Source organism: Brassica oleracea, chromosome C4, assembly GCF_000695525.1.
Source record: "Brassica oleracea var. oleracea cultivar TO1000 chromosome C4, BOL, whole genome shotgun sequence".
In the NCBI taxonomy this organism is placed as follows: Eukaryota; Viridiplantae; Streptophyta; class Magnoliopsida; order Brassicales; family Brassicaceae; genus Brassica; species Brassica oleracea.
Window position 1 is genome coordinate 29,598,547 of NC_027751.1, and position 16,700 is coordinate 29,615,246.

General features: G+C 36.5%; 2 protein-coding genes across 3 annotated transcripts; one reads left to right on the forward strand and one right to left on the reverse strand.

The window, feature by feature from the left end:
- Positions 1 to 1,573: 1,573 nt before the first annotated feature.
- LOC106342200 (delta-1-pyrroline-5-carboxylate synthase B-like) lies at positions 1,574 to 6,117 on the forward strand. Its single transcript, XM_013781065.1, has 20 exons — positions 1,574 to 1,753; positions 1,929 to 2,000; positions 2,081 to 2,184; positions 2,478 to 2,580; positions 2,692 to 2,853; positions 2,925 to 3,202; positions 3,324 to 3,474; positions 3,574 to 3,738; positions 3,813 to 3,890; positions 3,984 to 4,073; positions 4,150 to 4,236; positions 4,330 to 4,416; positions 4,506 to 4,602; positions 4,689 to 4,792; positions 4,878 to 4,953; positions 5,061 to 5,211; positions 5,341 to 5,409; positions 5,501 to 5,567; positions 5,673 to 5,743; positions 5,836 to 6,117. Exons 1-20 carry the CDS (start codon positions 1,694 to 1,696, stop codon positions 5,942 to 5,944), a joined length of 2,181 nt encoding a protein of 726 aa, XP_013636519.1. The 5' UTR covers positions 1,574 to 1,693; the 3' UTR covers positions 5,945 to 6,117.
- LOC106342201 (uncharacterized protein At2g39795, mitochondrial) lies at positions 6,095 to 7,975 on the reverse strand. 2 transcript variants are annotated; one of them, XM_013781067.1, is made up of 3 exons: positions 7,590 to 7,975; positions 6,485 to 6,843; positions 6,095 to 6,410 (listed from the first exon to the last, which is right to left on the reverse strand). In XM_013781067.1, the coding sequence occupies exons 1-3, from the start codon at positions 7,845 to 7,847 to the stop codon at positions 6,251 to 6,253; spliced, it is 777 nt and encodes a 258-aa protein (XP_013636521.1). In that variant the 5' UTR covers positions 7,848 to 7,975; the 3' UTR covers positions 6,095 to 6,250. The 2 variants fall into 2 exon arrangements, with proteins under 2 accessions (XP_013636521.1, XP_013636520.1); XM_013781066.1 differs by having other exon boundaries at positions 6,115 to 6,410; positions 6,485 to 6,846; positions 7,590 to 7,971.
- Positions 7,976 to 16,700: the final 8,725 nt, after the last annotated feature.

Sequence of the window (16,700 nt, forward strand, 5' to 3'; positions counted from 1 at the left end):
TGGTTCGGAATTTAGTTAAAAACGTGTATAACGCATACCTAAGTTTATTTATAAAAGACATTAGAAACCGTTTGATTAAAAAAAAAAGACATTAGAAACCGTAAAATTCAGAAGAAAAAGACAAAAGAATTTCTAAATTATCGTAATTTTATAATATGACAACAGAACATGTTACTAACTACCATTTTTATCAACTTATCAATACAAATTCCCGATTTTACAACTACATAATTACTGTATCTTTTTATAAAATAATATTAAAATTATAATTTATTGATTTATAAGTTATTAATTCATGCTAAATATTAATAAATATCAAAACAAATATATATTTAAAGAACAGATTTATTGGGAATATATTTAGCCATTATATTTAATTACATACAAATTTTATTATTTTGTCGTTTATATATTATTTGAATAAAGCAACTTATCAATATATAAATTTATTAATTCAGATGCCTATTAACTTATAAATATTAATTTATAGTATTTTATTGTGAATTTGTTTTGGGAAAACTTAAATACAAAATGCGACCATACTTGAGACTGACATTAATTTAGTTTTTTTTTAATAAATAAAGTATAAAATAAAATTATTTACAACAAGATATTTCTCAACTCATAGAAATTCGTGACACATACCTAAAGATGTGGCTTCGGGTCCTCCTTGTTGGCTTTTTGAGTTGTTCGTGAATGAGAGCAGGTTTTTGTAATCTTGATTGTCTTGGGGTTGAAGTTTGGAGAGATCAAGATTTCTAGTTGTTTTGGGATGGGGTTTGTTGGTGCTGTAGTTCGATGTTGTATCGTTCCCTCCCTTTGAGAGGGTCCATATCTGTGACTTTTTATATATAATCAAAACCAGTGTTAAAAAAAAAAAATTACACTTGTACATATTTTCCCATTGTCTATTTACATTTGTTTTTAATTGCATGGTGGTTAGGCATATGCTATCGAACATTAATCATGGATACAACTTCTAAATTTGCAGCAAGGGCAGCAGATGTAGAAATTTTTTAGGATTAGGAGCAAAAAAACATTTTATTACAAATATGAGACTTTTGCATTATAAAATTAAGTTATTAGGTCTAAATGTCTAATTTATTTGTAAAAAAAAATTATTATTAATGGATTTCATAGAATTAAGTATGTTAAATTTTCTTTTGGTTATAATTTGAAATTTAAAAATCGATCGGGCAGAAAATTTTTTTTTTCATGTGGCAGTAATCTAAAGCTTAAAAAGTAACATTGATTTTAGGATTTTGAGTGGGGATAGCCACCTCTTTGTCACAAGTACAATCCGCCACTGATTTTGTAATTTTATACTTTTATTGGAAGACCAAATAATATCAAAACACGAAAGGAAAAACAAATCAAGTTTATGGGAATAATAAATAATTGATTACGAAAAGAAATTATTTGTAAAATTTCCCCCACTTTTTTAGTATAAAGGGGTTTAATAATCAATTATAAGAAAATGGGTATCATTACTTAATTTATGAGAAAACATAAGGGTTTGTTTTAACTATTTTCCACATATTTGGTTGACGCTCTTTAAAAACCCCATTTGCTCCTTCCCACTTGTGATACTCCTCCTCACCGGATTATACCACATTCCTCTCCTCACGTCCTCTGAGTCCGACCGAGTTTGACTCGCCCTCTATCTCTCTCTCTCTGGTTACGATAAGCAAATATGGCGGAGACCGATCGTTCCCGCGCTTTCACCAAGAACGTTAAGCGCATCGTCGTCAAGGTTCCCATCTCTCTCTTTCCGGGTTTGACTTTTATCGTCGTTTCAAAGTCTGGTTGATGTGAATCTCTAGTGTGTTCATATAAATGTGGAAAACATTCAAAGATTGAAACTTTCTCTTTTAAAGTTTGTGCCTTTGATGATCACACAGACATATGCATCTTTGAGTGGTTGACAGGTTGGGACAGCAGTTGTTACTGGGAAAGATGGAAGATTGGCTCTTGGCCGCTTAGGAGCTATCTGCGAGCAGGTTCTTAACAAAAAAAACATCACTATACATTCTTTTGATTAAGCTTCTGTTTGTTTGTTTATACTTTTATTTGATGGCAGCTTGCGGAACTGAACTCGGATGGATTTGAGGTCATTTTGGTGTCGTCTGGTGCGGTTGGTCTTGGTCGTCAAAGGCTTCGTTACAGACAATTAGTCAACAGCAGGTTTTTTTCATGGAAACATCCCTTTAAGTTTCCCCTAAATAGCTCAAAATTGTGTCTTATATTTGTTGTTTCGTTCTCTTCAGAATCTTTTTACTCCAATTTGATTGATCACCTAGTTTCCGATCTTAGGTTGCTTAGCCACAATGAGCGAAACCAGTGGAAGTTGTTGATGTTAGAATCTGAAAATATCAACAAAAGTTAGTCTTTAGGATTCTAATACATAGGCTCAATCAAATTGTGGCTCAGGGGCATTGGGAGTAACGCATGCCTTTTGTTCTGTTTTTGTTCTTCAGCTTTGCAGACCTTCAGAAGCCACAGAATGAACTTGATGGGAAGGCTTGTGCTGCTGTTGGTCAGAGCAGCCTCATGGCTTACTATGAGTCTATGTTCGACCAGGTCATGTGACGTTACTTTCCTTTTCTTTTCATCTTCTTTTGATTATTCGCAAACATTTTGAGTACTAATGGTGTTGTTTCCTCTCGGCTTATTTTTTTTATTCTTGGGTAGTTGGATGTGACCGTGGCTCAAATGCTGGTGACTGATAAGGATTTTAGAGATAAGGATTTCAGAAAGCAACTTAGTGAAACGGTTAAAGCCATGATGAAGATGAGAGTTATTCCAGTTTTCAACGAGAATGATGCTATAAGCACTCGTAAAGCCCCTTACAAGGTTTGTTCACTGCCTTTCTTTTTGGTTATAAGCGTTACTAATTCACTGTCTTTCTTTTGTTACCTATGCAGGATTCTACTGGTATATTTTGGGATAATGACAGCTTAGCTGCTCTACTTTCACTGGAGCTGAAAGCTGATCTTTTGATTCTTCTAAGTGATGTTGAGGGTCTCTATACTGGTCCTCCAAGCGATCCTAATTCAACGTTGATCCACACATACATTAAAGAAAAGCACCAGGAAGAGATCACGTTCGGGGAAAAGTCCAAATTAGGACGAGGGGGTATGACTGCAAAAGTTAAAGCTGCTGTTAGTGCAGCTTATGGTGGCATTCCTGTTATCATTACCAGGTAAAAGACCCTTCGGTACTCATAATCTGAATCTGGAAGGGACTGATCAATGAGCTAGCATATAATGTTGGATGGAAGAGTGATACTTTTCTTGCTTTTTTTGTTTTGTTTTGGTTTGAAGTGGCTTTGCAGCTGAGAATATAGCTAAAGTCCTTAATGGACTGCGCGTTGGTACTCTGTTCCACCAAGATGCTCATTTGTGGGCTCCGGTTGTAGATACTACTTCCCGTGACATGGCAGTTGCTGCAAGGGAGAGTTCTAGAAAGCTTCAGGTAATGTTAGGACTTTTATGCCACTGTACTCAAATTGTTAATTTAGATATTCTTTCTCGTTTTGCAAGTGTGATAACTTGTTAGCTATTTGCTTAACAGGCTTTATCTTCAGAAGATAGGAAAAACGTTTTACTCGATATTGCCAACGCCCTTGAAGCAAATGAGAAAATAATTATAGCTGAGAATGATTTAGATGTTGCTGCAGCACACCAAGCTGGATATGAAGAGTCCTTGGTAGCTCGCTTAGTTATGAAGCCTGGCAAGGTAAGACTGTATTCACTGTGTGATTAAATCTATTGCACCAATTGTTTACATTGTTTGTTTCTGGTGCTTGATAGATCTCAAGCCTTGCAGCTTCTATTCGCCAGCTAGCTGAAATGGAAGATCCAATCGGCCGTGTTTTAGCAAAAACTGAGGTAACCTGAAATGATGGAAGATCCATTCCTCCTATTAACTTGTAATTTCTTTTTTCAATTTCAAACAGTTCTTGTTAACTTTGTGTGTAACAGATTGCAGATGGTCTTATTTTAGAGAAGACATCATCACCATTAGGTGTTCTTCTGATTGTTTTTGAGTCTCGGCCTGATGCACTTGTTCAGGTATGTCACCAGACATTGTCCTTTATGCTCTTAGATGTAAACTCTGATCACCAAACACTATCAATGAATCAAACAGATAGCTTCACTTGCTATCCGGAGTGGAAATGGCCTTCTGCTGAAGGGTGGAAAAGAAGCTCGTCGATCAAATGCTATCTTACATAAGGTACATCAACCTCATATTCATAGATTGGAGTAAACTCCATTGTAGTCATCATCTTGGTTCTCAAAATTTGTGAAATCATGGAAAAAACTATAGGTGATCACTGATGCAATTCCAAAGACTGTTGGAGGTAAACTCATAGGACTGGTGACTTCGAGAGAGGAGATTCCTGATTTGCTCAAGGTATAGATATATATGAATGGGAAGGTCACCAGAAGTGATTAGCTCTTTTTACTTAATCTGGAACTTACCATTTGCATTTTATGTTACAGCTTGATGATGTTATTGATCTTGTGATCCCAAGAGGCAGCAACAAGCTTGTTTCTCAGATTAAAAACTCAACTAAAATCCCAGTGCTAGGGCACGCTGGTACGTTTTATAAGTTCACTTCCATTAAGCTCACATGCTGGACTGGTCTAGTGAGAACACTGCTTACTATTTTTTGGTGTTTGCAGATGGTATATGTCATGTATATGTTGACAAATCTTGTAATCTTGACATGGCAAAGCGTGTAGTTTCAGATGCAAAGTTAGACTATCCAGCAGCCTGTAACGCAATGGTTAGAGACTCTTACCCTTTTTCAGTAATGTTCACTTAGTACTTCTTTTCTCACCTCGTCTTCTGTTTTTATCTTGACCTAACAGGAAACTCTTCTTGTACATAAGGATCTAGAGAATAATGGTGTGCTCAACGAGCTTATATATGCTCTGCAAGCCAGTGGTAAGAATAGTAGTTTGTTTGTCTTTTTGAAAACCATAAGTACTATAAATAAGATAAGATTTAGTTTGGTGGCTAGCTTCGTTAGAGACATTTGTTTTAACTTGTAGGTGTCACTTTGTATGGTGGGCCAAGAGCAAGTGGTAAACTGAACATTCCGGAAACACAATCATTTCATCACGAGTACAGTGCCAAGGCATGCACTGTTGAAATTGTAGAAGACGTACATGGTGCTATAGATCATATCCACAATCATGGGAGGTAAAATTATTGCTGGATGAATCCAAGTTATTACATCACAGGGCCTACCTCTCTGTAGTCTGTATTCTTTACATGTGCTGGAACATTAGTGTGGTCACTTACTTTTTTTGTCTTGTCTCGTGAGAGCAGTGCACACACTGACTGCATAGTGACAGAAGATAGTGAAGCCGCAGAGATATTCCTCCGCCAAGTGGACAGGTAATAATAGTTTGTGTTGTTGAATCCTACAGTCTATAGAATGTTTGTGGTTGAATATATTGGAAACTAAACTCTTTTAACATTTTGACAGTGCGGCTGTTTTCCACAATGCAAGCACAAGATTCTGTGATGGTTTTAGATTTGGACTTGGTGCTGAGGTAAGACAGACAGAGGGAGAATTTAGTATCAAATTTGTAAACCAAATGAATAGAGAATTGTGAATTAATGAATGAATGGCTAATGTGGCTTGTTTTTATGTGTAGGTGGGAATAAGCACAAGCAGAATCCATGCCCGTGGTCCAGTTGGAGTTGAAGGATTATTGACAACCAGATGGTACTATTGAATTTCTCTCGTCTTTGCTCTGTTCATTGATCTCTTATGAACTCTTGTGGGGTTTGAATATTTTGTGGTGGTGAATGGCGCAGGATAATGAGAGGAGAAGGCCAAGTAGTGGATGGAGACAAAGGAGTTGCTTACACTCATAAGGACCTCTCTGTCTTGAAAAGGACAGATGCAGTGGAGAACGGGCTCTAGCTCTGCTAATGTCGTATTATTACACACGTCTTTTTGTTTAATTAGGATTTAGTTTCTTGTGGAGTTGCACCAAAATAAGATCCATCTACATTTGATGTTCTTTGATAATAGTAAAATGTTTATTAGCTATTCTTCATGTCAAAAAAGTTATAAGCCAATGTAACTTTCTGTTTTTTTTTTATCATTCTCCATCCAAAGGAGGATAAATGCTCAAATTCGAATTTCACTTTCAAAAGACTCAGAACTTAGATGTCACTAGTACAGAACTGCAACCATAAAAACTACTCTTCTTACTTCAATCTTGATTCATTCTTGGATGAAGTTTTTGAGATTCTTCAACCATAGCAAGTACTCTCTGCTATCTTTCTTCATCATGTACTCATGCATGAAATCCGTAACGCTTGGTTTGATTCCTCTGGCCTCGAGAAACTTATGGAACGACCTGCGCATGTTCTCATCCAGCTCTCTGCAAAGTCAAAAGAAATAAAAAATTTGAGGTTACTTTGGTCATCATAGTAATGATAAGAAAATGTTACTTACTGAAAATCAGGTCCATCATATGTCAATTGTTCTTCTTCTTCAGAAGACTTGTCTGAATGGTTCACAGACAAACCATCAATGACAATCGCATCAGGGAAAGCAGTGCAGCTAAACTCAAGGCTGAGACCACTCTTCTTTGTCACAGTGACAACAAGCGGAATGTTTGTCTCGTTAGCTTTCTCATCACCATCTTCATTGTCATCCATACCATCTTCATGTTCATCCATGGAACCAGGCATGCTTACTTCTACTCTAATCTGCTCTCCATTGTACTCTCTAGTCAATGTTACGGTCCTGTGACCAGGATTATCTTCAATCTTAAAAGGAAAGTCACCAGAACCTGGTGTCTCGTCTTCACCCTGCTGCATAAAGAAACCCATAATCATCTAAGGCTCTCAAAAGCTTAAATTAGAAGAAGAAAAAAGGTCAAATCTCCAAAATAGCACATTTATAAATTTATATCACAAACATAGCACTCCAAAACTAAAATGACCAAAATAACACATTTCTAAGTTTATCCTTTGAAATTTTTAATTTTTTTATTTTTCAAAATTTGAAATCTTATCCCCAAAATCTCATTTCTCAACTCTAAACCCTAAACCCTAAACCCTAAACCCTAAACCCTAAACCCTAAACCCTAAACCCTAAACCCTAAACCCTAAACCCTAAACCCTAAACCCTAAACCTCACCCTTTAACTCTAAACCATAAGTTTGTGACTTTTGATAAAACATTAAATGCTATTTTTGTGACTTTTGACCTTGAGTGCTAGTTTGGGAACAAAAACTTGATTTAGTGCTATTTTTGTCTTTTTCTCAAGAAAAAAACCCAATTTATGAAACCAATGCTTTAATCAAAAACTTTATGCAACTTAATTAAACCCTAAACCCAATTCATTAAACCAACGCTTTGATCAAAAAGTTTGAAACTTAATGGGAACTTAATCAAACACTAAACCAATTTCATGAAACCAATGCTATGATCAAAAAGTTCGAAACTTTATGGACTTTAATCAAAACCCTAAACCCAAACAATACTCTTCTAATCTAATCTAATCTTCTCGAGTATGCTAAAATGAAATGGACTCGAAAGAAGGTTTTGTTTACCACCACATCAGCATCGAAAGCGTCTTTGATCTCGGAGTCAATCACTTGGATAAGCGTCTGATCGGACTTTAACCGGTCATTAGTATCCGTCGAATAGAGGAAGCCACGAGATACGAAAGGACGAAGCAGAGAAGATGGTTTGGAAACAAGGGAGGAGCGATTGACGACGACGGCGGATATGGCCTGGGGTCGAGCCACACGACCACACACGGAAGCTAAACGAGAAGCTGACCTGCCGATGCACAAAGGGAAAACCATGGCGGTTACAAGGGGATGGATGGCTTCTTTCTTCTTCAGGGTTTTAGCTTTGCCCTTCTCTCCTTAGGGTTTAAAGACAAACGAATTGCGCAGATCCGTACCGGAACTTCTATCCAAACCGGAAGTCAAATTTTCTTTTTCAGAATCACCTTGGTCTATTTGCTTTAATAAAATTGACATATAATTTCGTCGCACAAACATCTAACCAGATGAATTTTTGTTCGACGATTTTTAATTGTGTGTAATCTATTTATTTCTCTTATTGCGATTACATACAAACCAATCAAAATAATAAGTTGTATACTATAATTAATTATTTTTGATATATCTATTTATAAATTAAAACACCAATTATTATATCTATATATAGTAGTAAATCCATATTCCTAAAATTAAATGTATTTTTTAAATAAGATCAATAGATATGCCTAGGGGTGGGCATTCGGGTACCCATTCGGGTTCGGTTCGGATCTATTCGGGTGTCAGGTTTTCGAGTTCAAAGATTTTATTCCCATTCGGGTATTTCTAAATTTCGGTTCGGATTCGGTTCGGATCTTTTCGGGTCTGGATAACCCATTTAAATTATTTTAAATTTTTTTAAAATTCACTATATACTTTAAATTTTTTAAAATCTATAAACAAAACAATATATTACATATAAATTTGAATAGCATACGTCAAAGTACCTAAAATTAACATATAAATTGGTTTGGTTTGAATATTTGGATTGAAAATCAATAGATATTTTAAGTATTGTTGGTGTTTTGAGTATATTTTAGCTATTTTAGACATGTACTTTTGACTATTTGTATATATTTATAAGTATTTTGGACAATTTAAAAGTATCTTATATATTTTGATGTTTTTAATATATATTAAGTCTAAAAATAATTAATATATATAGGTATATAAATCAATTTCGGATATAATCGGGTACCCGAAATACTTCGGTTCGGATCGGGTTCGGTTTCGGTTTCGGTTCTCTAAATATCAAAATTTTTAACCCATTCGGATATTTAATCAATTTTGGTTCGAGTTCGATACTACTTTTTCGGGTCGGATTCAGTTCGGTTTTTCAGATCCGGATTTTTTGCCCAGCCCTAGATATGCCTCTAAATTTTTCTATAGTATTGGAATTCAATCGATCAGTTAGAAAAAATCAGAACCGAAATCGGTTTATTAAGTTAATTTGGTAAAATAAAAAATCAGTTATGTGAATTTTGATTTTCTGGGATTTTTCAGTTTACTCGGTTTATTTCAGGTTTATGCGGTTTATTTGGTTAGAATGTTTCAAACCGGTCGGTTCTTGCTTGTCCAACCGAACCGAAAAACCGATTAAAATTTTTAATTTGGCCACTGTTTTATTGGTTCAATCGGATGTTAAACCAAAACCAAAAAAAAATTGGTTTGGTCGGTTCGGTTTATTTCGTTTCATACCGAATGCCCAGCGCTAATATCAGCCACCCACTATCAGTGTGTATCGGTTTAGCTTGGTTAAGTTGGTAGAAATGGTGAAATCAAATAAAGAAAAAGAAAAGGAATAGAAAGGACATCGAGAAACTAACCAGCTTGGTTTTTTATTAATGTAACAACTGGATTATATAACAAAAGAGACTGTCAATTGTTATTTAAATCTCATACTAGCTAATTTGGTTTTCACTCCCAGCCATATGTTGTATGTGACTCGAATCAACAGGACAACCATAAATGAACACACAGATCATGGCGACATGGCCAAGATCAATAACCACTGGAAGCAACTCGTCTTTGAACTCTCAGAATATATCTTTGATGCCCTTACATCTGCGTATCCCGTGCTCGCTAAGCTTTGCTCAATGTCCTCCACCATAGAGTCAAGTAGCTTTAGTTGATGAATCCCATAAAAATAAAGAAAGGTGATTAAGACCAGTGAAGATATCAGAATCAGTATATATGATGAACCAACGTAGATTCTTCTCATCACCCATTGTTGATGATAATAGCAATAACAACAGAAGGGTTTTGTGAGGAAAAAATTAGCATCTAACCTTCTTAGTATTTTCCACAGATTGGCTTATCATTAGACTACTATCCTTGAGTTGTCTCGCAAGTTCCACCATTTCATCAGTGGGATCATCTTGAAGCTTTCTGTTAACCAAATCGAAACATTCGGCTTTAATTCAAAAAAAAATCAAGTTTTATCATTGCTATAAAAATTTTGTTTTTTTTTATTATAAAACGCAGATCAGTTCTAGTTTTTCTCAGTGAGTTGTAAGAAATTACATGTTCTTATCAATGAGGTCTTGAGCTGCAGTGTCTAGTTTTATTGTCTTTGCTCAATGGTCTCCTCCGCAGAGTCCAGTACCTCTACAATGTGTATAGACCATTCACTAATTTGGAAGATTATTTTTTCGATGAGTCTTGAATAGATTCTTAGACATGTAATGCTGTCTCATGGTTGAGCAATGTCCTTCTGATGACTGTGAGCGGCATGAAGTGCATTGGTGTCTTAGAAATGGCACTAGTTCTTATCCTTTCTGTTTCCAATAGAACCAGCGCACTTCATGCCTCTCGCACATATCATCGGATGAATGTTGGTCAACCACGAGACAACATCACTGGTCTAAAAATCTACTTAAAAATAATAACTTTCGAATTAGCCAATGGTCCACACATTGTAGAGATCTTTCTTGTGGATGAAACGGCAGAGATTGGCCCTAGTTTCGCCTGCGTGATAGAGTCGCGGGTTAAACTTTCGCAATGCACGGTGATGCATGGTGTCAACTTAAAGGGTCATGCGTGTGTGTGTGTCTACAGAAGTATCATTGTATTCCTTTTGAATCTCCACATATTGTTTTAATTTAAGTATCTCTGATATTGGTTATTAACTAGGGTGTCTATTATATAACTAGAATTTACACTTTTCCACATTCAAATTACACTACAAGACACTTATCACTTGAGACACACTTTTTTTTGTCAAAAATACTTTTATAATCCTAAACTAAAGAGAATCCCTCTCCTATTCTTATATCATTTTATTATTTTTCTTATTTTACTTTATGTATTTATTTACTTTTATTTCAAGTTCTAAAATATATTAAACAAAAATAATTGTCATAATAAACTATATATAAAATTCTCTATCTTTTAAGATCCATGTTCATATATATATATATATATATATATATTATATATATTAATGTGTAAACAAAATGTAGACGTGGACACCAAAATGTGGATAACATAATTATAAATTAGTTGTGGACATGAACATCTTAACAAAATTATAAACTAGTTGTGGACATTGACAATATTCATTCGATTCCATTCATTATCTCGGAATCTAAATTCAACTCTAATCAAAATTACATCCGTCCACATCATGACAAAGCGCAAATTCCTTAGATCAGAAATCTTTGACATGCAAGATCTATTACTCTCCGACAAAAGGTAAATGCTTCTTCGATTTTTCTCTCCGCTCATACTCACAATATCATCTCTTTCTCATTTTGATTGAAGTTTAAATGCAGATAATTTATCAATTGAGCTGAAGAAGCCAAGTGTTTGTATTGGAGATAACAGAGTCCTTGTCCACGTTTTATGGTGTAATTTTAGTAACATGAGTCCATGTCCACGTATTGTTGTATAGTTTTATGGAATCAAAACAGAGAGTTTGTCCACGTTATCTAATATAAACACATTAATATCACTCATCCATACATCACCCGTACACAAATCACCCAACCACGCATCACTCGTTCACAAAACAAATCAACCATCCACAAATGTCATTTCCATTAAGGGAAAAATTGTCCACAATCTGTTGCTCGTCCACAACAAAGTGTGTCACATGTAAAAAGTGTCTATAGGTGTAATAGAAAGTCAAAAAGTGTCTCTCAGTGTAATCAACTCATATAACTAATATAGCCACCAGTTTAGGCGATTGGTTTCTTACCAAACGAAACCAAAGCCAATAACGGAATATATATATTTGACGTTCTTAGCATCTTCTTCTTCTTCTCATCAGTGAGAATTGCGCCTGGAAGGTGTTTGACGAGTGGTCTGATTCACTTTTAAACCGTTTCTTCACCGATATGAGTTCATCATTTTTCTCAGTTTTGCTTCCCGAAATTACAATCGCTCAATCGATTAGAAATAATAATTGTGAATCAGATAACTGATTATGGGAATGAGCAAAACAGACTAAATCTTTTGGATCCGAGTAGTTTCCTTACGTAAAAGACTAAATCTTTTATCGAACTATGTTCAGTTGGTTTCTCAGTACGAGAATGCGCTTCTCTTTTGATGTATTTACAAGAGTTTTTTTTTCTTGGGTTTTTTTTTTGCTAAATGTATTTTCCAGAGTTACAAAAGTTAAGGTGAATGAGTACTATGACATGATGCTCTCTCTTTTCTCAACACTCTCGTCACCCCTAGTAACCAAAATTTCCATAAGCATTATAAAGCAGTGCTCCATTTTTAATAAAGAAAACAAAGGAAAAAGTTATTTTAGACCGCATGCATACCCAAATTTGAGTTGAGATTGTAAAAACTATTATACTACTTTATGACCTGTTTTGTGTAGTTCGTTAAAAACTATGTTTAGTTACATTAATATAAGCAAAATAGATATATTAAAAAGAAAGATTCAGACCTGTCGAATGAGGAACTCTGCAGAAGAGGAAGTAATAAAGAAAAAAGTACATATTACTCTTGGAGCATCTCCGATGTACACTTCTATATTTTTCTCTAAAATAGATATCTCTATTATATAGCTGAAAATGCTCCAATGTATGCCTCTAAAATAGAATTCCTCTATTTTAGAAGAAAATATAGAGAAAAATTACTTTTTTGCCTCTATATTTAGAGGTAGAAATATCATATCTCTATATTTTTCCCTATAAATAGAGGCATACATTGGAGCATTTTCACCTCTATAATAGAGTTTCTCTATTTTTAAAAAAAATATAGAGATAGAAATAGGGGTGGGTTGGAGATGGTCTTAGACTCCTTTTCCCGTTCTCCATTCTCCTTTTATGTTTAAGGAAAATGTTTCAAAAGATGAAGTTGTGTTTGGTTTTGTATTTGGTGCGGTTTTTTATAGACAGACCAGATGTGTTGTTCCACTAGATGCTTGTTGTAACCACGTGCTTGATAAAAGCTGTAAACTGAGCCACACGGCTAGTTTTCGTAATTTGAATTCTATTACAATGCATGTTTTAAAAATAAAAAAAATATATATATATAAAATATGGCGATGAATCGGGAATCAGATATGTTTTGAACAAAATGTTGAAATCAAACTATTACAAGACTAGTTTCGCCCACCCACTAAACCCGACACGTTCCGCTAGTTTATTTTTCGAAATCTTTCGATATCGGTAGCCGTTCTCAACCATCAACGCATTTCTTGGGAAAGAGAAGTTCTCCTCCTTGCCTCGGATGCCGGGATTTCCTTTGGCGTCTTTGGAGTAGCTAATTCCCGATGATCTCCACAAACTTATAACTTTCCGTAACATCCTGAGTTGTGATATATGGAAAGACTTAAGAGAATTGATTTAACTACCTATGTCACCAAAGTTGACTTACCTTTTCCGGAGCACATCCGTTTAGAACTCCAGAGTTAAGCGTGCTTGAGCTGGAGTAGTGGAAGGATGAGTGACCTATCGGGAAGTGATTCGCGATACCGTGTGAGTGAGGCCAAAGCACGGGGAAAGGTCGGGTGGTGATTGCAGGGTCAATAAACAATGATTTCGAGCCTTTAGAAAAATTAACGGACCGATCGCTGGAACGGGATGGGTCCACGGGCCGAGAGAGCGGGTGTGGGTGGCCCATTAGCTGTGGGCGGTCAGGGCGTTATAATTGGTATCAGAGCAGGGTTCCGTCCCGGCTCCGACCCGGGATGGCGATTTATGGGACTCAAATTTTAGCAATTTTTAGTGTTTCTTGGGGGTTGGGAATTTCAAAATAAAGGTGACACCCTTCTGTCCAGAATCATTCATTTAGTCGTTAGCGTTTCTGATTTTTTTTCTTTTGGTGTGGATGAAGATCAAGTTTCTGTTTGTTTCCTTTGTTTTCATCTCGTGTCCTTCTATCCTTCGTATTCGTTGAAGTTTTTCTCGTGTTCCATCTTGGAATTCGGGACAAATTCCGATTAATTGGGAGAGAATTGTAACGACCGTGACCCAATGTGGGGAAGCCCAATTGTTTTTTTTAATTAAAACCCAAAACCATTCTTTTTATTTTGTCCCACATTGGAAGTTTAGAAAACCTACATCCCTTCCCTTTTCTTATATAAGAAGCTCCACCTTTTTTTCGTTATTCTCATCAAGTCAAAGTATTTCTTTGCGCGTGACAAGTTGTTGTTGAATTATCCGACGACCAGTCACTAGTGAATTTTTCCGGCGGGTTTTTCTAGTAAGTTTGTCGCCTCCTTACTTCTAGTTATAGGAATCTATTTTAGGAAGATTTCTATTTTAGGAAAGTTTCTATTTAGGAAAAATTCCATTTTTGGAAAGGTTCCATTTTAGGAAAGTTTCCATTTTAGGAAACTTTATTTCTGGAGAATCTGAGCCAAAGTCGTTGATTGTCGTTTTACAGTTGACCTCAGTTGACCGCATCTTCTGTTGTTTATTTCAGCCAGTGGCTAAGGTGAGGGCTATCCCATTAAATCCCGAGCTAGTTTAGTACTACTATTATGGAAATTTTAGTTTCGAAACATGATCCATCTTTGTGAATTGAGTATGTTTGAGAGTCTTGTTTGTTTATTGTTACTATTGATTGTTAAACCGGAAATATGATAATAGAGGATTCAACAGTTGACTGAATTGAATGAATTAAGAACTGTTATTTATACATGTATACATAAGTCTGTTATGAGATTGCGGGGCACAAAGATGTTGTGCTAACGGCGCATTGTGTGGAGATTGCGGGACACAAAGACGTTTGTGTTAGCGGCGCATTGTATGGAGATTGCAGGGCATATGGACGTCTATGCTAGCGGCGCATTGTATGGGGATTGCGGGGTACAAAGACGTTTGTACTAGCGGCGCATAGGTGATTGCGGGGTACAAGGATGGACTCTTGTACTAGCGGCGCATAGAGTTGTATATTTATATCCGTATGAGGAGAATGCGGGGTGTGTGATCTAGTTATGCACCATCAGCGCATTTGATATTTTATGTGGTGTATTAGATACCGTGTTTGTTTCATGCTAGAGCTAGGCCTACATAGTCGTAGTGCTATGTACTGAGTCAGTGGTTTGTGGTTTAGCATCCCATACCTCACGGAGTAACTCCCCTGTTACTCACCCCTTCCTTTCCTTCCCTTTCAGGTGAGACTGACGAGCATGAGTGATTGCTATCAGATTTGTGCTTTGGGAGTTTTATTTCTTTCTTTTTCAGACTTTAATGCTTTTATCAATATTTACGAGATTTATTATGTTATTTTGGAAAATACGGGTGTTACACTTTCTCTTGTCTATGAAGCTCAAGATAACCGAAAGGGAGGTTTCAAAAACTTACCAAGGCCTTGCAATCCACCAAAGCCGGAAGGAAGTAACGCCACATGACGCTTGAACCACGTCCCTAAACGAGCAAGTGCTCGCTTCTGCCATCCAGCGAACCTGCATAAAATCGGGTTGAAACCATCACCACCTCCCGAACAGAAGCCTCAATACCTATGCAGTAAAGCCTACAACACCACCGCAGATTGGGACAAGACCAAGACCACAGAGTTGGGATGTGAGCTAGGACTAGATGCTGATTCTGGAACGACTAATGACTCCCGAGAGCCATCTCCGCATCCATAGTCTTTGAGAACCGAAGAACAATTTCTTGACCACGAAACAAACAATCCTCAGAGCCCACGGAGAGTGATACCACAATGAATAGCAAGATTAAATCCTGAAAGTAGGCCGTCGCCTACACACGGAGTGAACTGAACGAGAAGCCGGGAGACAAAGCTTGAAGGAGTTGTTGGGCAACTAGGAAAGCCCTTGTAGCCATAGACGACCACTCGAGACAAAACTATAGGCACACACACGAGAAACAAAACCAGACACTTCCACCACGGTCACATCCAAATTCAACCCTCGCCTCCAAAGCCACAAGAACCCGGAGCACTCCTGATTACGGTGCGCAAGTACCGGAATCTCTCCAACCCGTAGAGACCCTAAATATCTACCACCATAACCGAAACAAACACAAAGCCACAGATCCGGAGCAGCAGAGAACCACCGAATCAGCCTTGACACGAAGTCTCGCTATCTCCCCACCGGAGCGTTCCAAATAGGAAAAAATGAGCCGCTCCATAAACCCTAAAATCCGACTCAGAACCGCCCCTCCTCGCCCAGTTCTCGCCGTAAGTCCGGAGAAGGAGCCACCTCCACCAAGTGTAGACTCCTCGCGACTGGAGCTTCCACCGGAGACGCGAACCCCGGCCTAGAGAACGACTTATAAGTTGATAGGAACACCCATAAATGGATTGAGATTCACAGAAACATGGTCTATGATGGGTGACAGACCATCCAAGAAAAGAAATATTATTACAAGATTCTCATGAATATCTTAACAAATATAAATATATTGTTAAGTATCTCAAAACATAAAAAACCTAAGTCCAGTAAAATTTTTGATGCGAAACTATTAGACTAGAATTTTCATATTTTGAGATATCAAACAATATATTTATATTATTTTATGTTTTAATATTTTGTTTATATATTCATGAAAACTTTGAGCTTGAGTTAGCTCAAAAAAAAGCTCAAAAAGATGAATATGGATTCATGATTGGGTGAGATCAGACTTTCCATAGTGGTCTGATGAGTGATGAGCACTACGAGATGAACTGAATTGTTGATAGCATGTTGGT

Excerpts from the sequence above, each read along its gene's own strand:
- LOC106342201 (XM_013781066.1), bottom strand. The coding sequence starts at position 7,847 with ATGGTTTTCCCTTTGTGCATCGGCAGGTCAGCTTCTCGTTTAGCTTCC. Across the intron at positions 6,847-7,589 it reads CTTTCGATGCTGATGTGGTG|CAGGGTGAAGACGAGACACC; the intron begins GTAAACAAAACC and ends TTCTTTATGCAG. Across the intron at positions 6,411-6,484 it reads TATGATGGACCTGATTTTCA|AGAGCTGGATGAGAACATGC; the intron begins GTAAGTAACATT and ends TTGACTTTGCAG.
- LOC106342200 (XM_013781065.1), top strand. The coding sequence starts at position 1,694 with ATGGCGGAGACCGATCGTTCCCGCGCTTTCACCAAGAACGTTAAGCGC. Across the intron at positions 2,581-2,691 it reads ATGAGTCTATGTTCGACCAG|TTGGATGTGACCGTGGCTCA; the intron begins GTCATGTGACGT and ends ATTCTTGGGTAG. Across the intron at positions 5,212-5,340 it reads CATATCCACAATCATGGGAG|TGCACACACTGACTGCATAG; the intron begins GTAAAATTATTG and ends TCGTGAGAGCAG.